This window comes from Cimex lectularius, unplaced genomic scaffold (assembly GCF_000648675.2).
Source record: "Cimex lectularius strain Harlan isolate CLEC.00 unplaced genomic scaffold, Clec_2.1 scaffold138, whole genome shotgun sequence".
Classification (NCBI taxonomy): domain Eukaryota; kingdom Metazoa; phylum Arthropoda; class Insecta; order Hemiptera; family Cimicidae; genus Cimex; species Cimex lectularius.
In genome coordinates this window covers 920,001-943,957 of record NW_019394229.1, presented here as the reverse complement: position 1 = coordinate 943,957, position 23,957 = coordinate 920,001, and the positions used below count along the sequence as shown (strand labels likewise).

At 33.9% G+C, this 23,957-nt stretch overlaps 2 protein-coding genes across 3 annotated transcripts in view; both read right to left on the bottom strand.

Moving 5' to 3' along the window:
• Positions 1-630: 630 nt before the first annotated feature.
• LOC106665095 (splicing factor 1) lies at positions 631-10,535 on the bottom strand. Its single transcript, XM_014391298.2, has 9 exons — positions 10,281-10,535; positions 6,205-6,339; positions 4,152-4,227; positions 2,786-2,938; positions 2,610-2,716; positions 2,352-2,518; positions 1,475-1,633; positions 1,277-1,417; positions 631-1,180 (listed from the first exon to the last, which is right to left on the bottom strand). Exons 1-9 carry the CDS (start codon positions 10,333-10,335, stop codon positions 701-703), a joined length of 1,473 nt encoding a protein of 490 aa, XP_014246784.1. The 5' UTR covers positions 10,336-10,535; the 3' UTR covers positions 631-700.
• A 3,789-nt stretch (positions 10,536-14,324) lies between these two features.
• LOC106665016 (putative nucleotidyltransferase FAM46C) overlaps positions 14,325-23,957 on the bottom strand; it is a 434,493-nt gene continuing 424,860 nt past the window's right edge. Inside the window, exons 3-5 of one of the 2 annotated variants that reach the window (XM_014391140.2) lie at positions 18,321-18,575; positions 17,637-18,259; positions 14,325-17,387 (exon numbers count right to left, since the gene is read on the bottom strand). In XM_014391140.2, coding sequence (XP_014246626.1) covers positions 17,048-17,387; positions 17,637-18,259; positions 18,321-18,575 — 1,218 coding nt within the window. In that variant the 3' untranslated portion in view covers positions 14,325-17,047. The remainder of the gene's footprint in view (positions 17,388-17,636; positions 18,260-18,320; positions 18,576-23,957) is intronic. The other variant, XM_014391141.2, reaches the window with a different exon arrangement.

Here is a 23,957-nt window from a genome sequence, read left to right as displayed (position 1 = left end):
CTTGCTTTTTGACTAATTAAATGCTAAAGAGCTCTAACTCGTACAATACAAAGATATGTCAGAATCAAACAACCAGGCCTTTAAACCACTTGGGAGAGGAGGCAACTGAATCTAGTTGCCTGGATAATTTATGTTATCTCATACCGATTGCATCCCTGAAATCCCTCAGCCTATTTTGTTTCTTCAGCCAATTCACAGCCTCCTGTGGTCTGTCAAGTGACAAGCGATAGAAACTTACATTAATTAAAAAAAAGAAGCACCCTTATGGCTTATGGAAATAAAAACTTGGACTGCTCCTGTAGTGGAATTAATGTGGTTATCACAAATGAAAATATATATTGTGCACCACAGAACTATGAAGTTATCACCACTGGTCACAATAAGAGCAATGATAGGAGAGGGTGAAGTGGGTGTCTTAAGACTGACTCCGACTGATCTATGGCAGTCCAACAGGGTGTGAGCAAGGGTTGGAATCATTGGATACTATGAATGTTTCTCCTTTCCTTTTTTTAATAATCCTTATTACAAGGGATATGGATTTCAAATGGCTTTAAAAAGTTAACATATGTCAGACAACAGGATCAATTCTGACACGTTTGCATTACTACATATGCATGAAAAAGAAGGAAATACTGAAGCATAAGTTTATTAAAATAAAATACAACATACAAACGATGGTTTAAATACAATGTCTAAACTATTATTGTGGAGGTGGAGGTGGAGGGGGTGGTGTCAAAAGAGTTGACATATCTGGAGGAGGTGGTGGTGGAGGCGGTGCTGTCATATAAGCCTGAGGGGGTGGCGCTGGCGGCCAATACATGGGCGGTGGAGGCGGATGCTGGTGTGTCCAGGGTGGAGGGGCTGAAGTCGAGGTGACACTGTTTCCTTGTGAACTGGGTGGTGGAGGAGGCGGCTGTTGAGTCCAAGGTGGCGGCACGTGCGTCCACGGTGGAGGAACCACAACACCCACTCCTGGTGGCGCTAAAGGCTGAGACCCATCCATGACTTTGGCCCATGGTGGAGGTGGTAATGAAGCAGGGATAACAGGTGGTGGTGCTGTTATTGCACCTCTGATCCCTGTTTTGTCGAAAAGGCCTATTCCCTGATTTGGTTTCTTCCCAGAAAGTGAATTTTTATCAACTGGGGGCCCTTCACCGAGTTCAGCCATCAGCGACATATACTATAAAAAATAAAATTATTATGAAAGCATTTTGTAAAAAAAAAAAAATTAAAAATTTGCAAATTTTTGTTTAAAAATGGAAAAAATCGTGCGAACCTCTTCATCAATCTTAGCTTTATCCTTCAAATTGACAGCAGGAGCTCCGGGCCTTTTTGACCTGCAGTCTTTTGCAATATGACCAGCTCCACCGCAAGTAGAGCACACTATTGAATTAGTTACATTTGGTTTATCGGGGCACTGGAAAAAATAAAAAAATTAGTCAAATGATTTTGGCAGGAAGGAAAAAAGACTTACCAGCCATGATTTATGATCAGCAGCACCACAATTCGAACACCTGGGACCATCATTTTCCCTAAGTGTACCGTTAAGCAGAGCTAACTCCCTCAATTGCATCCTTCGCAAGTCATTTTGTCCCTCAGGCACTTCAACACCTTGTCTGATTATCTCCTTAATCTAAAAAAAAAAAATCCTAAGAAATGGAGAACATTTTGCTTCACGTGCCATGTGTGAGTTACAGCCTTTTCAAAGACAGTCAGGGGGCAATCTACGCCTGTACCGAACTGATACAAAATGGATCTTAGCTGCACTGAGGTACATTGAGGAAGTTTTTCTGGCTACTGTGGTCCTATTTGTTTCATCTATTGGAGACAACTTCTTATCAATGCATGAGCTCAACCGCATGTTACAGAGTTGTCACCCAATAATTTGAAGATTTAGCACCACAATGAACTGGCCAGCATGTTCTTCTGACATGAATCCCATGGAACATTTATAGTACACGATTAAGAGATGGGTTAGACATCGTTCGCCGCTTCAAACCGCTCTTGTGGGAAATGGGATTCTGTTTCACAAGTAAATTTACTCGATGCCTAAGAGTCCTAAGGCTCTCTTGTGAGGCCAGAGGAGGTATAGCAGTTAGGAGCAAAACCATGTAATAAATCTAATCTAATTTTCAGTGTTTTTGGTGAATTTTCTTTTAAACAATCATAATTATATAATTTTTACTACAACTCATGAATTTCTGATCTGACTATATGTTTGTTATAAGTTGATTGGAATACACAAGAAAATAAGAGAGTCCAGTACTTTTTTTTTGTCTGAGCATATTTCAATATTTATTAAGTCAAGATACTAAAAAAAAAGAAGGGATGTTGCAAAGAATTTTTCATACCTTATCAACAGCTTTTTTAACAAATTCTGGATTATTTGCGGTAACGTATGCATGTAGTGGCTCGTCCTCTCCAGGTAGAGGATGGCCGTCTTTTCTACCAACTTTGCCCTCTTTAACCGAACCTTTTCCCCTGATTATTATTTTTGCTCCAGTTTCCCTTTCCATTGCTGAAATTCCAACATATTAATTTATTATACATATTATTCATCGAGAATTTAATATATGATTGATTTTCAAAATTGTAATTATAATGCGTACACTTTAGGGTGTTTCCTCTTGGTCCGATAAGAAGACCAACAAAATTAATATCTGGATGCTCTTCCTGCGGGATCATCACTTTGTCGCTAACTCTGACAATGGGAGGCCTGTACAAAGTTTATATTAATATCTAAACCCGACTTAAATGATATATTGTTATAAAACCGAAAACCTACTTGTAATCTGCAGGAGGCTTGAAATCTGGATTGACTTTAAGCATTTTTTGTATTAGCGAGTGTCTTTCCTCCTCGAGGTTTTTCCTCGTCCTAAATTCCCTAGTGTTCAGCCGCTTCCCATCACTGCTGTATATCGGCTCAGGAGATGGAGACCTGCACAAACAAAGGTAAAGACCCTAACTCAAACAACTGAACTCAAGTACGAGGAGCTATAAACAAAAAGTCCTAACTAAAAGCCCAAGCTGATTTAATTTTTGATGAAAAAATGATAATAATAATAAAGATTAACAAAAACCACGAGTTTTTTTTTTTAATGTGTTGGGGCTAAGAAAAAATGAAATTAAAGTGATTTAAGATTGACTTTTTTTTTTTAATTCTAAAGAGGAACCAAATGCACAAAGCTTCGTATTCCGCTGACCTGAAATTTTTTTTATTAGAGGCTGCAAAGAAATTTTTTTATTAGCCTGCAAAAATCTAGAGTAAAATTGGTATCATGGTGAAATGGCAATATAATTGATTAAAACCTGCGAAATGAAAAACAAAAAAGATTAATAATTTACTAAAGGCTTCTAGAAAAATAAAAAGGGGAACCTGCGAAAATTGATTAATATTGAATTAGTAAACATTGATATCAGAATTTATTAGTAAATTTTCTCGTTGGCTTTTGCAGGGCGTGCTGAAAAAAATTTCAATTAATGTCAGCTCGTAGGTAGAAAAAGAAACTCGAGTTCAGTTGTATCCGAACCGCGCTTAAATTCCTAATAAACGCCAGGGCATAGAGGTGAAACGAAATATATGTTTTATCACAGAAAATGCGTTTTACCTAACAAAACTATTGAAATGATTGACGACTTTTCCTTTTAGTTTAAACAGGATATGATCATAATAGTTTACGATTCCACTTTTGGTATCTTTAGAAAATTGTAAACAACTTTAAAATAAAAAAACGAATAAAAATTATTATTATTTTTTTAAATTTAGAATAAAGCAGTACTTAAACACCAAAAGTGAATACAATATATATTTAAAAAAAAAGAGATTGTTGTGCCCAAAATGATGGCATGGACAAAAAATTAATTAAAAAATAAAGCTGAATGGGATGATGTAGAGAATATACAAAGAATAAGTGGAAATAAATTAAAAAAAAAAAAAAAAGGGCACAATAACACTACGAAAGAAAGAATTAATAAAATTTTTGGATACCACAGATTTTAGAAGCAATCTTGTATAAATGTCCAAAGACTGACCTAAAAAAAGAAACAGAAAACTGGCGGGATTTTTTTTTGTTCCATGTATTTTTTTTTTTTTTCATGGGGTTTTTTTGCGTTGTAAAATAATCAAACCAAATTGGCTACAAATCTCGGACCTTTCTTCTGGGTTGAGTGGAATTCCAAGATCTCCCGTCCTTAGTTTACGGCTTACTTCCTCAATCTGCAGCTGTACTGAAATATCACAAGATATTAAGCGGGGTTTGAGCCCCATCTGTCATCAACAACAATAATAAAAATGATAAAAACAAAAGAAAATTATCATATTCGGGGTGAATCGATGGTGATTTTACTCTTATTTTCTCTTTTTCATTGCATGTTAGTTTTGGGACAAATTTATATTTCCATTAATTCCTTTGAAGTTCTGTAATTAATAAGCATCTTGTAGTTCTTCCCAGAAAACAAACAAAATGAAACCTTTTTCTTCTATTTTTCCTTCTATCATCTTTTATTTATTTAAAATGAACCAACTTTCACCGAATTTCAAATTTGCAAGTCTAGTGTATTTTTCTAAATGTAAACATACAAATGAATAATATAAAATTTAGGCAAAATTATGTACAAGTTGATTCTGTTTTTTTAAATCATAAACTCAGGATGAAGCTTTAAGTTCAAATGATAATTCCAGGTTAATATTACTCAATTTTTATTTAGTACTATTACTTTTCCCCTTTTTTTAAACATGGATATGAGTTTGGCTGAATACAATTTTTTGTGTGATCATTTTTATATCATTGATTTTGCATGGGGTGTACACATGAGTTTAGTGAAGTATAGGTTACATATCCGTGAGTCAATTATTTTCCATGAACCTGATAAAATAAGCAAATGTGAAGCGTGAGTTTTAAAGTTCTGAAGTCCCATAACATACCCAAAGTTTTTTTTAGACTTTTTGAAAATTTCACAAGAAAAAACAATAAGTACCAAGTACTGCAGCAAAGATCATCTATTAATAAAAATGTACTTTCAAAACACACAAGGCAAAGTTCAATTAGGGTTTACATGGGATTGCAATTGTACAATGTAATTTCATCTCATTACTTCTTACACTTTTTCCATCTGTTTTGTTGGTTAGCACACAAAGTTGATTTTCATTCTTGTGAACATTTATACTTACATACAGCTGTCTTATTCTTCATAAACCCATGGAAGACGATTTTGCTAACATTTGCACAAATATATCAATTTTTTTCTTGTGGTATTCATTTTTACTTAAATTATTAGAAAAAATGTATTAATTTACACATTTATGAAATTATTATTGTTATTAAATATCATGATTTTCAAGTTTTGTACAATTAATTTTGTTCCGTTTTTCTTTAAAATCATTGCTTTTACCAACAGAACAGCAATGAGGATTCGAGAGCATGAAAATCAATTTTAGCCTTAAAAATGAGGTGTTAAAACAAACAAAATTAGTATGAAACGAACTTTTAATATCAACCAGTGTGGATTTCTTAGTGTGGTCTTCAGAGTAACTGAAACTGTAATTTAGTCATTACCGATCAAATTGGTCAGCCTATCTTCACTGTGTTGGTCAGTCTTGAAAAAGGACCAAAAAAATAAAAAATAAAAATCCCACCTTACTCCACAAATAGCACTGGCAAATAAAGATACTGACACGCACGCACACCCGTGCGCACGCACACCTCGCAATACAAAAGAGATTTGATTTCACAGAAATCACATGTAAACAGATGATGGAAAAACAAATCTGACAGACTAGCACACCAAGGATAAGCAGGCTAGGATGATTGGTAATGACCCAATTGCAATTGAAATAAATGAACGAATTATTCAGAAAATAATTTAATTTAAAAAACATGTTTTTAATAGAGGAAAAAATCAAATTTAGAAGTGTTAAGTATTGTCCCAAAAATAACCATGCATTACCCCTTTTTTGTAAGAAAATAATACGCTAAAAATAACATAAGAAAACAGAAGAATAATTAAATTAATTATGATTAAGAAAATGAACATTATAATTAGTAATATTATAATAATAAATGTATATATCAAGTACTAAATAATTAAACAAATTATTAACTTATTATTACAGCTAGTGAAAACGTTTGTAAAATGTAATACAAATATATTTCACTAATTTATACAAAAAAATCATATGGGCCATTAGAGAAAAGATCAACTTACAGATATAGGCTTGTTCCTGTTCTTTGCTAAGGTTTGTCGGCAACACGGTCGGCATCCCCAATATGAAAGACTTTTCCATCTCATCCCCTCCCCATCTTGACTTCTTCCTCTTCCTCCTCTCTTCCTTGGTCAATCCTATGACAATAAGAATTGATATTAAATGATTTTAAAAAAATCTTTTATTTTTTTTAAATAAGGTATGCAACAATGTAGGTCATGTTCTGCCTTGATCCATAAATTTGCTGCCCAGCTCACGGGGACCGAGACAAGCGGGAGAAATGAAACCCATGCCCTGTCAGGAGGACGAAAGTTGTCTGAGGATAATTCTTCATTTATTGTCTCACTCGTAGACCCTCGGGGTTATGTGCTTATGCTTCACATCCCAGGTCCAGGGCGTCAATTCAACCCTGTGGACTCTCCAAGGTGCATCCCTGGCAATAATGCACCCCGCCAATCATGGTCCCCGTGAGTATTAAAAAAATTTATTTTAAGCATCGTCGCATATTCAACTTAAATGCTATGCATAGCTGAATGTGAACAGTTGAGTATAATTAGATTAACAAAACATGACACTACCTTCTCAAAATTAACTCTCCAATGCCACATAGTCAAAATAAGGTGTTGTATTATTACTTTTCTTTGGCACTTTATTACTACAGTAAATGTACAATTTTTCTCTCAATAATACTATATTCAAAAACTTACAGCCTGTCACTTGCAGGTGACACTGGCCATTGCGGGAAATCAAGAACAAAAATATGACTATTAAAAATTTAGCTTATTATAATACAACATTAATATTTATAATAATTTTTAAAAGATAGTCATTAAAAAAAGGGAATAATATTAATATAAAAAATATAACTCCTTTATAAAAGATTTAGAAGAAACAACTCCTTTACTTACTTAGATTTTAGGAAGGGCAATGTGCAAACATACTGCTGCAAGTATGGTACGGAAAAAATTAGAAAATCAATAATAACAAAAAATATGGCAAAAAGAGGGAAAAATTCAAAAGATTGTGGGTTGAGATGAGGAGTTGGTTTCCCGATGGATCGAAGCCACCATAGCTCAAGTGGTCAGAGCAGCGGTGTATTGAGCTGAAGGTTGTGGATTCATATCCTACTTGACACTTGCTTTTTCATCTCAACTAAGACCTTAGATTAAAAGAGTAATTAATTAAAATAAGAAAAATGTTGCAAAAGAAGCCACAATTGTTCAACCCGAAAGAGAAACCCATAAAAAACGATATGCAACCAAAAACTGTGTAAGCATTATCACTGAAGTACAAAAAAGGACAATCTCCACCGACTCTAGATCTTCTACAGCCTCTAAATGTTAGTCTTCACTTCAATGGTATTTTGGTATTTTAAATTTGAAAAACAGAAGTTACATCCAAAATTCATATTTCTTATGAAAATAAAAGTTTTTTTCTCAAATATAAACTTAATTTATGCTCACAAAATATACTGAGCCCAATTTTTTGCCATACGTTAACATATAAATGCACGTACAAATCACTGAAAATTGTCAAAAAAAACAATGGTGCTAAAAAAACTATACAATTATCTATGTAGAAGGCCTGGATTTTTTTAAGTAAAATAAGGGACATATTGAACACAGATTAATGAAATTTAGTCACAAACTGGCTTAATTTTGGTATTGAAGATTTAAACATGTTTATAAATCAACTTGTGAAAAAAAAATGGTTTGCACATTAGTTCCTTGCCTTAATTTGCTAATTACTATCTCAGATATACATTTTAAGTTTAAAGATAATTTTAGGATTAGGCATGATTAAATCTACAATGGTGTCTAGCCAAATTTATCTTTAGGCGACAGTTACTCTATATCTGTATTTGTGGTCGTATAAATGGTGTCAAACATATTTTATTTGAAAATGCATAGAAAGTAGAAAGCAGATTAGAAAGAATTATGAATCAAGTATACTGAGTTTGAATTATACTACTTTCATAAGGTTTCTTTTAATGAAAGAGTTGAGAAGACGACAATAACTGGCTCAATGATATTTGTAATAAAGGCGAGGGAAAGGGGGAAGCTATTTGACAATAACATAGAATCAATTACCCTTTACGTTGAAATTTTCAAATTGTTTCAATACCCTTTTTCAACAGATGTGATAAACATTCCCACAAACATTAAAAATCACAATGGAAAAAGATAGCAAATGTTTAATCAAAATTAAAGCAAATATAGTCCTACCTCTAGAGACAGAGAAATTAGCAACAGACTTCAATTATCCACTCCCTGCAATTAATCGTAAGGCAACCATAAGACGTGCGAACAAAATTCACTCTCATTGCAGTGTCTTTTTTAAAATTATAGGACTAATTCTACCATCAATTTAACTTCAACACTTGAAAATATGCAAAAATTCATAAATTAATGGGGCTTCTTCAAGTTCCAATTCCCGTTCTAACCCATTTGTATCTATGATTTGACCCATTTTTATTTATCTCCCCCAATAAGCACAAAACTACTATCGCTGCTGCTACTTCTCTTTTCAGTGTTGACATCTTGTATAAAAATCACTCTCACAAATGGCCATTATTAGTTGGTAAACGGTGTGAAGTGGACTCGTGAGAGTTGACATCAAGAGTTACTCCTCTGAGAGTAAACTCAGGCAAATTTCATGCATAACGCAATTGGCAATTAACTGGCCTTTATTTTCACAATTTGTCTGTGCTTGAGAAGTCGAAAGTAAAAATGTCGCAGGGGCCAAGGGTACAAAGATACCGGCATGTCCTGCAAGTCCCTCATGGTTTTACTTACTTAAAAAGTACTTCTGACTTAAAACTATTTGTCTTGATTGAATTTACTTTCTTTCGCCCAGTAGCAGACACTAGAATAGACTCATCACCTTGTGTGAAAATCGCTCAAGGCCCGTCAAACGGAAAATACACGTATGCTCTCATTTCTACAAATTAACTACTATTTATGGTTTTTGTTGGTGATTTAAGTTTATACTTGCAAGATGTGTTATTTAGTTTAACCCAATATTATTGCAATTTGAAAGGTTGGCTTCTATTTCAGTGAAGGTGTTTGCAGACTGTTTTTTGCAAGTTGTAGGCTGCTCTATCTTGTCACAGTGTATTAATTTTAAATTAATTCCAATTAAAGTGTAAATGCGTGTTAAACACAATTTTTAAAGTGGCTATTGAGGCTAATTGGCCTTTATTTTCGCAATTTGTCCATGCATGAGAGGTAGCCTGTAACAATTTCGCAGTGGCAAAGAGTGCGATCTGGCCTGATCTCCAAGCACCCCACATGGTTTTACGTACTTAAAAAGTACTAACAACTAAACAAACTAGCATTTTAGATTTGTCGAATTTAATTTCTTTTGTCTGGGAACTAACAGAGCGGATTCATCACATCACATGAAAATCGCCTCAACGCTTGTCAAACGGAAAATACATGTATGCTCTCATTTCTACAAATTAACTTTTTTTGAAATTTAAGTTTATACTTGCAAGACATTGTGTTATTCAGTTTAGCCCATTCTTATTGAAATTTGAAAAGTTTTTTGCAAACTGTTTGTGACTGAATGTAGGTTGATCTTTTTTGTCATAGCAAATTAAATTTAAATTAATTCCAATTAAAGTGTAAATGCGTGTTACACACAATTTTTAAAGTGGTGATTGAGGCTAATTGCCTTTATTTTCGCAATGTGTCCATGCTTCAGAGGTAGACTGTAAAAATTTCGCAGGGGCAGAGTACTATACTGGCATGATCATCAAGCACGCACATGGTTTTTACGAACTTAAAAAGTACTTCCGGCTTAAAAAAAGCACTTTAGCTGTTTGTCTGGATCGAATTTAATTTAACCGGAAATAAATTGATTAAGAGAGAATTGATATTTTTCGCCGAGGCCTTGAGACCAAGCCATCGTGCAGCTTATCTTTAAAAAAAACCGATACTCGTATCGGCCCATCTGCGCGCATGAAGGTGGAAACCTGGCAGAATTTAAAAAAAATCTGAGTGTAAATATCCTGTAAGAATGATTTTTGTTTAAAAAAATAAATAAATTGTGGACTAAGCGGCCACGCCGCGGTTACCTTCCAACTCCCTCTTGACCGCTGTGGTTTTTTCTTCCTCCGTGGTCATCATCATAAACGATGTTTTTACCCAAATATCGAGTATAAACGGGTTTTAATCAAATTTCTCTCGTCTGGCAGCTACTGGAGCGGATTCATCACCTCGCGTGAAAAAATCGCCTCAAGGCCCGTCAAACGGAAAATACACGAAAACGTGAAACGAAGCGACGCTCAACCGATGGCCGAGGAACGGAGTGATTTCGTGCAAATATGGCGGCCGCCGAGGAGCGGGCGTGGCGCCATCTGCAAAGCCTGACGCCTCAGACGCGATCCACGCGGACATTTTCTAATTTTCAAAAGACCGTCCAAAAAAGTGGACGGCCACAAACTTTTCAAGGATATCCTTTTTTGGAAGCTGGACTGTTTTTGGGATCAGGTATGTGGTACAAGCCCTGAAGAAGGCATAAGTCATTTATCTCATCATCATCAGTTCCCTATCGTTATCCTCTACTGTTAAGTCATTTTACCTTTTTATTCTATATTTATTTACACTGATGGACAAATCTAACGCACCACTTAATTTATTTACTTTAAAATTAAATCCATTATCTTTCTGCATTAGTTACAGGTAATTAGGAGCTCTTGTAGTCAAAAGCTTTGTGTAATTTTGTACTGGTTTACACAAAAAGTACTTTATGCTTTTCCATACTGCTACGCCTAAAGATCGCTTTCAGTTAATTTTTTTCTTTCATTGAATTCTTTTGATATTATTTCTTATTCTTAAACCTTTTTCAATGGTTTCAATGTAGAGTCCAGTGAGGATGACATTGTCGGGGTCATAACATTATCCGAGAACGGAAGAATACAGCCAGTGCTAAGTCGCCAGGAAATGGCGTAAATCACTCTATAATAGGAAGGGTTCTTTGATGCTTCAGAGAGACAGAAAACATACTAGGTGGCTAGGAGAGGGTCGACCTAGGTCTACAGGCTACCTAAGAAGTCACATGCAATGGATAGAAGTACAGACACAAGAAACACTGCAGATACTGCCAGGAAGAGGTGGTGGTGACAGAACACATTTAAGTTTGTGTGCAGGTCTATGCAGATGCAGGTTTGCAAATAGGAGCAAGCAAGATTTTACACTAAGAAACTGCTGGTAGGGCTTTGGAGGTTGGTCAACAACCTGAAGCTGTCCAGTGAATTGTAAAAACTAGAGAAGCACAATAGACCTACTCATGTCGAGTGCAGAAGACCTTGGGGCCGCCTCTTTCATCCCTAGATCTACAGATGAGAGAGACCTTAGATACAACCATCATCAGGCTCTACAAAACCACAGCATTATAGAAAATGAGATAAGAAATCCATTAAGAAGAAATGTTCAATGAAATTAACGTCAAACTCAACCTGGTTGGACCTTTACCACAGCTTAGAAAATGGCCAGGCTTCAATTTGCATGGGAACGTGTGAATTGGACATTGGAAGATTGGGACAGGTTCTCTTTATAGATGAGATGTGAATAAGCCAAATCTTCAGTGGGCGTAACATGGACGCTCAGGAGGAACACCCCATGCTGTATTGTTCCTCAGGTGGTATTCCACAGTAAATCATTGACATTCTGAGGTGGCTTTTCCTTGGACACCCACACCGAATTGGCTGTTCCCAGGAAGATCTTTAATGGCATGAGTAAAAGGTCCCCCATTGGTTAGATTCTTGCTTTTTCTGGATAATGCCAGGCCCCATAGAGCATGTATTGTGGATGACTTTGTGAATGAGATTGAAATTGAGTGCTTGGCCTGGCCAGCTCAAAGTCCTGATTTAAACCCAATTGAACACATTTTGAACCAACTTAAGCTATGAATACAATGGTGAAACCCATGTCCTAACACCCTAGAACAGTAGGAAACGGCTATTCTTGATGAAGGGGAAAGAATTCCTAAGGATTTTACCAGAAATCTTTTCCAAGGAATGCAAAGGCATTTAGCGGATGTAATTCATGCCAAAATTCGATATTAAAGGAGGCAAAAAAATTTTTTTACATTTTTATTTATTGTACTTTACTCAATACTTTTTATTTTTATTATTATTATTATTTTTTTTTTAAGAATTAGGAAGTAAAAATTTTCTTTGTACATGTCTTATTTTTAACCAAAACTATTTTTTGGTATGCAAAATATAAATAAACCTAAATAAATTAAAATTTAAGGGTGTTGTGCGTATTTATATTAAATGTACAAATGGAGATTAAAACCCCTTACATTTACAAAAACTTTGTAAAAAAAGTCTATAAACACCTTCAATGAAATAGAAGTAAGCCATTTAAATTAAAATAATAATGGGCTAAAATTATTAACAACACAATGTCTTGCAACTTTATCAACTTTAATCAAGAACAAAAATCATATACGAGATAGTATTCAGTGCGAAAACATATGTATAAAGTTATACATTTCAAGCAATAAACATTTATCTAAATTTTATTTCAGTTATTTGTATATTTATCACTACTTTTTACAAAAAAAGTGGCCACCCTTAATATTTTTAACTATCTCTTAGACAATCCTCCATTGATAATTTTACAACAATATTCGGTCCATTTTAAATGATTAGAGGTAAATAGAACAGATAAAACTTGTGTTTACAATTGGATTTTGTAAATAAATATTTGAATAGTCAATTTTTTTTATAATGGTATTTCTGAAGCTTCTTTCTAACTTTTAGAAAGTTAACTCGGTGGTTTGATTTTTTAAAAGGTTGTATCATTTTTAATTTTCAAATTTGTTTGAGTGACTGTTTTAAGTGGTACAGATTTGGCTAGAATCATAGCATTGTTGGAAGATGGAAGAAGTCAACTTATTTGTCCAGGGTGCTTAACAATCCGAGAACAACTGTCTGAAGGGTATTCCATCACATCCAAGATACTGGAGGTTACTCAAGGAGACATAGATCTCGTTGCCATCATGCCACATCTTAGAGAGATGATGGTTTTATTGTTTCGAATGTACTTGGTAATTGACATTCTACCGCTGTTGAGATCAAGCATCAATTTCAACAAGTTAGAAGTATTAATGACAGTTTACACACGTAAGGTGAAGACTTTCAAACATTCCTTTCCTTTGTTTCTTGTACTGCCCAGGCATTTTCGACCCTCCACTGTCATTGCTTTCTGGTGGGCTGTTCAGTTTTGTATGGACCCCCCCCCCTTTCAACACAAGAAATTTTTTTTCCCTTTGTTTCACATTCTTATAACAGCGTAATGTTTGCATTTCACAATATAATTCAGTGTGCATTTGAAATTGTAATTGACATTTTGAATATAATCATCGTTAATGTTCCTACCCATTATTGAGTTACAATGTACACAAAAATTATAATGAGTATGCTGCTTCAAGTCTCTCTCTGTCTTGTGTGGCTGTTCACCAGTTAGTTGAATGGCCAGAGTTGTGATATACCTACGAATCCATCCACCTTAGTTTTGTGCTTCCTTGTTTCTTCAGTTCTGACTACAACTTCAGTTAGGCACTGAATACTTTTTTCATGACTGAATTTTTTTTGTAATACACGACCCATTTTCCTAATATCAACTGAAATGTCACGTTTGTGCTCTAATAAAATATCCAAAAAAGAGAAGTGTAGGAACTTTGTGTTTTATGAAAAAATAAAACACAAACTATTGTTTATTACTTTATTCTTTGAATTCAGTAATTACATGCTTTATTTAATATAGGAAATGAGCACTTCATTAATAATATATTATATTTACAATAAAACATACATTATGAATTATATTCAAGTTACTTGCTGGTATTTTAAACGCACAATTAGTGTTTCCCATATAATTTTCATTCAAGTAATAAAATATCAGATATAAAAAAATTCTAAATGATTCTTGGTTTTGAAATCCTTTTTCCTCTAAATACATAACTGTAGTTTAATCAAGTTCCCAAATAGAAAACAATATACTTATACTGACTGGTGTTTCACTAATATATTTAATTTCCACTCATTTATTATGTAATAAATTTTATATGCACATAATTAAGGCTACTATGCAAATTGTTTTAATGATTTTTTTTTTAAACTTCAACATTAGTAGTGTTTCTAGTCAGAAAACTAATGCAGTCTATAAAAATATATTTGACATTTTAACATATTTTAAAGGATGGGTTGTACAACATAATAAATTTCTTTCTATAGACTCTTCAATTCACTAACAAACTTGTTCAACCGTAAACAATTTCCAAATCATTTAAATTTGTACTTGTAAAGCTTAACATAAGGTGAATCTTTACAATAATGCTCTGATGTTTGTCATAATAAAAGTATTTACATCAATGGTCATTATCACCAAAAAACGCCCATTGCAGAGATAATGAGGGGGCTTTGTTGTTTTAAACATTTTTTTTTAAATTCATCGAGCCCGATTAAAAGCCATTACCCTCGTAAATAGACATTCTTTTGCAATTTGATTTCTTTTTTTAACAGGGCATAATACAGTTTCTTGGAACTGGTTGTTTGAAACTAAATCACCTCCTGCTTAATTGGTGTTACCCTGTTTTTAACTAAACTTACAAAATATAAATATGTTCTTATAATTTCTCTATTATTTTTTTTAAACATTTGCTAAGTCTTATTTCTTCACTCTATTATCACATTTTTCTCAAATATTGTTTTGAAAATATATAAATTATTGATTCCTTTTTGAAAGTATAGAATTTGATATGCAGTCTTTATGGTCATTTAATAAATTGGAGATCTTAAATGAAAGTAATAAAAAATAAAAAAAGAGCCATCCTCTTAACAATTAAACTGCTATTTTATTGACACTTAAAAACTAACTTTTTAACCCATCACCGATGATTTAAAGGATTAGTTAAGTTATTTGAGTGCATATAAGGTTTTTTTCTTAAATTATATTTTTCCTTATATGACACAAGATCTAATAGGTAACACATTTTGGCACATCTAAAACATTAATAAAAAAAGGAAAAAAAGCTTAATATTTAAATTTAAATACAACTCCTTCCTTGATAGGCCAGCCAAGAGTGAAAAAACAAACTGCAATTTAATTTTTTTTTTTTAATACAGTACACTAAAATGTTGTCAAGTGTAGATAAGTATGTTGAAAACAAAAATTATGTGCTACAAGCAATAAAACTCATTATTATAAACAAAAAATTGTCTAAAATCATTTCAGTGTAGCAATAACCTATTAAGAAAATAAAGCAAAAAACAAAAAGAAGAAAATATTAATAAAGTGCTCTTGTGAAAACTTTTTTTTAATATAAATATTTTGTTTTCATTGAATTTGAATTAATTTGCCATCTTTTATTTCTTACTAAACCCAATAGCTAACTGAGCTTCAATTCTGGAGAAAATATATCGATGCAAAATTTTGTTTTATAATGTATGTCAACATTTATTCATTCCAAGGAAGGAGTTATAGAAGAAAAAAAGAAATCATCATTAGATAGGTAGATCACAATATATATTTCAATTAAAAATTATCTCTGCAATAGGAAACATTGCTCATTCATCATATTTTGTTTCGACTTAATTTGAAAAAAAAAAAAAAGAAAGAAAGAAAGAAAAAGAAAAGGACCCACAATGAAGTACACTATGGTGTTGCTTTGATGTACAATTTGTAAAACGATAATGCATAACAATCTATTAAACTTTTTGCCATGCTTAAAAATGAAATGCTTAGCAATTTTATAAAGGTACTTTTTTTGTCTACAGGGGAAATATATAGAGGCTGTTTATGAATTTGAACAATTCTCTTGCATTTGCAAGTAACAGCGTTGAAAATAGATCCTGTCACTTTTTAATTAAATATTACAAGCTCTATATATTTCAGCTGTATAGTTTTTCAATTTTATCGATTTTTTTGTTGTATATATATTTATATTGAGAAGTGCATTATTAAATCAGTTTGCTACAATACCTCAATTGACATATCAATTATACTATAAAATATACAATAAAGAAAAGAAAAGACTCAAAACATAATAAACAATCAACATGATTGAAATAAAATAGGTATAATCATAAATTTCAATTCCCAAAAATAGTAAAACATCATTAGGAATATTACCATTTTTTGTACATAACACTGAAAACACCTTGGTAATTACAGTGAAGTTAGTGCCCTTGTGTTTTGAAACTTACCTTTTTACACATAAAAGAATATATTATGTTTATATAATATATATCACTTCAGGTGAAACCATCATAAATCTTTCTTACAACAGCAAATATATATACTTATTTTTTACAAATTTACTTTCTAAGTTAATTATCAATATTTTAATTTTTTATGACATTAATTCTAGATATTTTATATCGGAAGTCAAAGAAAAAATCTAGTTATTAATTTTACTTTTTTTTTGTTTTTTTTTTTTTTGTTTTTAAGTTTTACATATTTTTTGCTCAAAAGTCAGCTATTTTTTTAATCCTTTTATAATCCCCTAACATCTAGAATCTAGCAAGTAGAGGTCGGAGAAGTTGCAGGAGGGACTAGTAGGGAAACCAATACCCCAACACTGACTAACAACAATATTCAGAACAAAAAAAACTTTTGTATATAATTTTTTTTAAATATTTTCTACTAAAAATTTTTTGTTAAACTCACGACTGACGTAAGACAAATGACGCATTTTTCATTGGGACAAATGTTTAACAAAATTTTGAATGCACAGTCGCTTCATTGATCATTCCCTTATGGTGTAGTTAATATTGCTCTTAAATAGTTATAGTATACAAAGGAATGAATACTATTTCAAGGTGCGCGGTTACGATGTGCATGTCATGTAGGATGTGCAGTTACAGGGGGGAGAGAGGATCGGTGCGTAGTAATAGCCTCCTGCGTAAATGATTGTCGGAGGATGTTGGGCAAGGTAGCGTGACTGCTCGTTGCACAAAACTTGGCAGGCGAGGTCTTCGATTAAGCATAAGGTCTGCCGCCTCTCGTGCCCCATCAAACAGACCGTTGATTCTTCAACAACACTGTGCAGGATGGTCAGGTACTGGTATTTCAGGCCCTCTTCTTCGGCCCCGCCCACAAAGTGGTTCCAAAGGTAATTCTCCAACTTCGCCCTTTGTTGTCCTATATCAGGGAAGTCAATGAAGAACCTGAAACATAAATAATATTAATTTTATTTGGGCCATGTAAATAAATAAAATTAAACATTTTGCATGCCATAAACTAACTCAAGTAAATTGTAAAAAATATAAACATGCTGTTTTCACTCTGTAATGTTTTAATTTGATGATGATACATAAAATGGAAACATAAGATAAAAATTTACTAGCTGCACTGTGCAAAAGTGTATGTAGCCCATTTCACATTCATAAAGATCATCATAATTAAATTGAGCTTACCTTGAACACATGTAGCGTTCGAGTAACTTGATGTGGTCAGGTTCGGCTGGTTTGTAGGAGCGAACTAGGAGGTTGCAGTATTTAAGAAGTCCACCACCTCTGATCTCCTCAGGGTGCCTGGTGGCGATAAGCTTTTTGTGGAGGTGATAAAGAGCTTCTTGGAAGTCGCCATAGACGGATTCACCAACGACAGTGGGGTAAAAATTTTCACCGATTGCCAACTCGGAGCACTCGTAGAACAGCAGAAGAGAGTCTAGGACAATCTGGAATGAGTCGACTGAGAACTCGAAAGGCCTCTTCATTGAGTCGACAAATTTCAGTTCTACATTTCTGTGCCCTCTCGAATTACCGAGAGAGATGAGTGACCAGCGATCACCATCGTGATTCACTTTGACCATCTTCCCAACATAGGCTTCCTTCATGGAGCAGGTGGTGATTCTCTTTCTACTCACACCTTCTGGTAGGAGATCAAACAATGAAGAAAGCACTGCTGTTTTGACTCGATCAAAGTTGCGTCCTCCGGACAGCTCGACGCCAAAAATAAGATCTAAATCGTTGTAAGGTGTTGACTCAGTCGCCAGCACATGTGAAGCAGCTCCACCATTCAGTCTAATATCCCTTACCTGAAAATTAAAATTTACAATTAATACCAATCTATAAAAAAAAAAAAAAAAAGTAACATACTTTAAGGCCTGCTCCACCGCTCCGTGCGTCTGCTTCTAGTTTAGACCGCACAACATTGACCAGATCTTTCAAACGAACTTCCAGAGTCGGAAAATTCCCGCGTCCATGGACTGACACCACCTCGTCCATGAGGTCATTGAGGCGCCGTACTTGTTCATAGCTCAACACAGCTAACCTCTGCTGCCCTCCTGTCCCTCCTACCATACTCTCCATTGTTGGTACCCTCCACTCACACCCCACTTCCAGCGAACCACACTGAAAACAATAAAAATTTATTATAATTAGTATTTTAAAAAAGTTCATTATATTATAAAACACCATCAGCTTTCAATGTTTCATTATGTTGTTAATTATTCATATTTAATGATATAAAATCATTTTGAAAGTTAACAATTAAAACGCAAATAGTTTGGATCTCCGCATGTATGGTCTGGATGAAAAAACAAATTCATTTGTTATCTGCCTAGCTTTTGATCTTAAAATCGTCATCAGGGCAAAACAACTTAAATATTTCTTTTCAAAATGAGGTTTCAAATGTTTTTGAAGACCAACTCAGCCCCAACATTGCCAAGTTCTGTGAAGCTTGGCAGTAAGAATTGAATTTGATTTTTTCCATCCAGACCATCCCGAGATCCAGACTATTCATGAACAAAAGTGGTCGATACATTTAACACTAAACCATTTTCAAGAAAACACAATCAGGAGGGTTAACAATTTTTGTTAGGTATTTTATATATTTTTTACTCTTCTTTTCTGGTTTTTGACTTTTTATCATGTGTTCCCAAAAAGAAAACGAGACTGATGAAGGGAGGGTGATGTCCCCGAGATATCAATAAAAAGAAAATTAATTTGATGGTTATCTAGTTCCTGAAAAGAAACCAAAGAAATTTTTCTTAGACTTTTGATTGGAATCTTTGGATGCGTTAGGAGTTGGAATGCTTAGTTGACCCCAGAGTTAGTAACATTTCGTCCATATAGGTTTGAGAACCATGGTATATATTAATCTTTTGTAATTCACTGGAAATTTTGATTGTCCGTCGAGTAGTATGTCAATACATCTAACACTTTAAACATTTTTAAAATGATGTTCTCCGTGTCTACATTCTAAAGAAATGTGGTCACTATTCTATGAGGTTATGGTTGTGTGGTCTGGCAAATGTCACATTGACATTTATCATGTATAATAGAATTTTTGCATGTAAACGTCATGGAACACTTAACATCACAGTGTAAATCTCTGATGTTTTATCTTGTTTGTATCATGCAGTTTATAAATTATATATCGTGCAGTTTAAGTGATATATGTTGTTAATATTAATTTTTCAATTTTCACTATGAAAGCAGGAAAATTAATTATAAATCCTCATACATTTTGCAGGAGTTTTCTTTTACAATGTATTATTTATTAAGGCTGATGCATGATGTGATAATTGTGCTTTTCGGTGTTGTATTGGTTGATTAAATTTGTGGTTATAAGCAAGACTGAAAAAAAGCGATTATGCTAAAACATACAAATGCACGAGGACTGAGACCACTCGAAATCGATCATGGGCGGTACTCGACGAAGGTTAATAGTAGTGGGATAAAATATAAATGCAGGATGGAGCCTAAATGACAAAATTCGAAATTTTTGAACGCATTAATCAGCTTGTACTAAAAACCCTTTGAAGCCATGCCAGCGCGCACGGGGAAAAATTTTCGACTTCGAGCCGTTTGTACGCATTTACACTCTTTTAATAGAATTCTTTCCTCTTTTTAATCAGATTCCATTACGTGTGGCTTCTTGGGGAGGCACGCGAGCCGGCCCCGACGCGTCCTTCCCTTCTATATCGCTCTAACGAGATTAAAGTTCTAAATTTGACGAAATGCCATTTTTAACCACAATCCGCCAAATCGGAAAGGCTGAAACGAGAGAAAGAGTCGTACGAAAGTTAAAAAGTATGTACCTATGAATTGATTGTTGATGAGGATCAAATATTCTTCTAGAAATATTGGCTTGGATTCTTTACAGGATTATCACATCACCTCTCGTATAATCCAACGTTAGGACATTTCTTCGAAATTTTTGTTAGCAACGTAAATACGGCTGAAACTATGGAAACTCGATTTTGGATCAGGATCAGTAATATTGCAAGACTCAAAAGGACGCAACGATCAAAACGCACTTCACGCAACAATTTGACGACATCGGTAATGATTATGCTAGAACCAAATCAGAATTGAACGTTGTCAATCACCAATGGATTAAATTGGTTGTAATCAAATTAGTCACTTGTGCGCTTACATGAGAAATCCACCAGTGAAGACTAAACTCTTCTGACAGAATGTGTAGGCAAATAAGCCGAATACAAGCAACTGTCAAGAAAATGCAGGCACATAAACAGGCTGAAGCTCGAGGAGCACAATAGTGCCAATTTAAGGACGCAGTTCATAAGGCTCTTTAGCCACCTAGAATATATAGAGTCTGACACATCAAACCAGGATAAAAGGAAACAATCCAACAACAGAATCATCACCCAACCGACTTCAAGAAGAAATCTCAATAGTAAAGCAGTTCATACAAATCATAAGAACGACAATGAAAACCGCAGTGTTTCGATGAACTAGACTTAGAATGAAGTCAAGTGCGACACAATTTATTTAGTTTTTAGTATGTGGAATTCTTATAATTCTACAGGAAGTAAATTTCATAGGAGTGTTGTTTCAGTTAACAAGTGGAATATGAAACTGTTGTACTTCATACACCTATTTCATTTTAAAATTTAATTATTCAGAAATCGTGAGGTGAGATGTAGGTTTCAGAAAAACATTTTCTTTATGGTGCCAACGTTTCGATCTTTATTGAGATCATCTTCAGGGCTCAGTGTTTGTCTTCTGTGTAATTGTGCCATTCTTGTGTGTCGTGGTGAGAGTGCAGATACACACACAACAATGACACAATTACGCAGAAAACAAACACTTTGAGCCCTGAAGATGATCTCAATAAAGATCGAAACGTTGGCATGAAAACCTACGTCATACCAGATCGCACCTCACGATCTCCAAATAATTTTTACTTTAGAGGTGAATGATACGCTATGTCTATATGTACTGACAAGTAAAATAAAGTTTGTGTATTACATACATTCTACAATCTTGTTTTCTTCGCTTATAAGGTTCATTCACTTATAAGACTCAATTTTTGCTGGTCCCAAAGTGAGTCTTTTAAGCGGCGTCCACTGTATATATGTATATTGAGCATGATGTATGTTTAGTGCATTATAATTGTTTTATTTATCTAATGCTGGTTTTATTTTTAATTTATTTATAAAATGTATTAGTTGAAAATGGCGCCCCGTGGGCAACTCTCAACATGACAAGCAAGAATGGCACAATTACACAGAAGACAAACACTTTGAGCCCTGAATAATGATCTCAATAAAGATCGAAACGTTGGCACGATAAAGAAAATGTTTTTCTGAAACCTACATCACACCAGACCGCATCTCACGATTTCTGAATAATTATCGATTAACGGTCATTAACCACCACACATTCAAATTTAATGTTCCGAACTCAAGATAAAATTAAATACTTCAATATTTAGGTTGAAAAAATGATCTCCCAGGCTGGAATTAAAAAGTAAAATTCAATACTCTCACATGTCGTACGTATTGTGTCACGATATCGACTTTTAATTAGTAAATTTATACCTTATCTGGTATTTTTTGTAAAGAGAAATAATTTTTTCATTCTAAATGATTAAAAAAAGGGAGAATAAACAAAATCAATAGACAAATGAAAGTTTGAAATAATTCAGATAAGATTTCTAGTGTATTTTAAAGGCAAGATGTGAAACAATTGTTTGACTTTTTGTACAAACAGTCCCTTATATGATAAAGTTTACTTAAGCGGAAGATAAACAGGATTACGACTTAAAAATACCAATCACTCAATGTTTTATAGATTTGTTTTATATTCATAAAAATCAAACCAGTCTAGAGAAGGATTCACAAATTAGGAGAAAGTTGAAGCGAAAATTCCGGAAGAGCGTTTCGTTAGATGCTGGGATTATGTCCAAACGTTTCCTAACAGTATAATCGTCCGCATTTCAAAACTTATCGAATGTTGTTATTGAACTGCTCAGCATCTTAGAAGAAAGTAGACAAAACATTTTCTCCGTTTAGTTAAGATTGAAAACGATGATCTATTGGTCTATTCTCTCAGTTGGTGTTCGGGCTTTGCACTTCCTGACTTATTAAATCAACGCTGATGAAAATCACAGTTTCACATTTTATGTCCAGAAGAATAAGTTCAGGACTGGAAAAAAAGAGGGATATTACGAAATTGGAAAGCCTGCGTCTATCGGATGGTGAAATTTCACCATTTTCATCATCGGAATTAATAAAAAGGTCCGGAAGCAGCGGTGTAGCGGTTCTTTCCCCACCTGAAATCTGACTCTGCTTATCTGCGAACGTACGAACAACATCCTACGAACTGAGACGCATTTTACGCACGTGTACAAGAACAAAACACGTAATTCCACAAAGATGGATGAGAGATGTAAGATCGGTTAAATGTCGATTGTACAGCTGACGAAAGTTGGATTGCAACTAGGTTCGACACTGTGGCCGGGGTGATTTCAGATTCAACGCGGCTCAATTGCTTCTTGTTGAGTTCGCTACAATAATCCCATCAATCGCGACCACTATAAGAATGTCGTAATTTTATGTGCATTTAATAATTTAAGAATAGGCGACAAATGCATAGTATAAAGTCACAAGCAAGTGAATATCAACTGTAATAATTCAAATGCAAGATAGAAAAATAGAAAACAATTCGCCACGTAAATAAATACACATTTTGGATTTGAGAAAGAATGCATGAATGAACGATTGATGACATTTATTTGTATTGTTCTCAACATATTTATCTTTCATTCTTGAATGGTACGCAAGGCCAAGAAAATAACGTATACACTATTTATTGATAACTATTTGTATTCAATAATTGAACTCGTTATCATAAATGCATTACAGTATTTCCATTTTCAGACAGCATCACATAAAGAAAAACCTAATAGAAATTAAATTGGAATCAAACTCACTGATGAACGCAGGAAAAAAACCATTATTAATAATGATTATTCAGAGATCGTGAAATGCGGTCTGGTGTGACGTAGGTTTTAGAAAAATATTTTCTTTATCGTGCCAACGTTTCGATCTTTATTGAGATCATCTTCAGGGCTCAATAAAGATCGAAACGTTGGCACGATAAAGAAAATGTTTTTCTGAAACCTNGGAGAGAGAGAGAGAGAGAGAGAGAGAGAGAGAGAGAGAGAGAGAGAGAGAGAGAGAATAGTTTTCTTTAGTGCAAAATTTGACTATATTTTTTTACTTGTAATTTTTTTTTACTTACGATAGAACGTAAAGTTGTTTTGAACACTGGTTAATGAATGATCAATAAACACTAGTTTCGAAAGGGAGGACTAATATGTTTGTCCTTATGTGTTAATCAAAGTGGAATGTTGAAAATTTTTGTCAAACTTAAACTAGAAGGGCCAATTTTGTTATGTTACGGTGATAATTATTTTATTTAAACAAATCTACTCTCGTAATCGGACACATCAATTTTTAAATGCTAATTGCAATGGAAATT

Bases quoted from the DNA above. Each gene is read 5' to 3' on its own strand.
- LOC106665095 (XM_014391298.2), bottom strand. From the start codon at position 10,335: ATGATGATGACCACGGAGGAAGAAAAAACCACAGCGGTCAAGAGGGAG. The intron at 2,519-2,609 runs GTACGCATTATA...TTGGAATTTCAG, and splicing joins AAGAGGAAACACCCTAAAGT to CAATGGAAAGGGAAACTGGA. The intron at 1,634-2,351 runs GTATGAAAAATT...TTTTTTTTTTAG, and splicing joins TTAAAAAAGCTGTTGATAAG to ATTAAGGAGATAATCAGACA.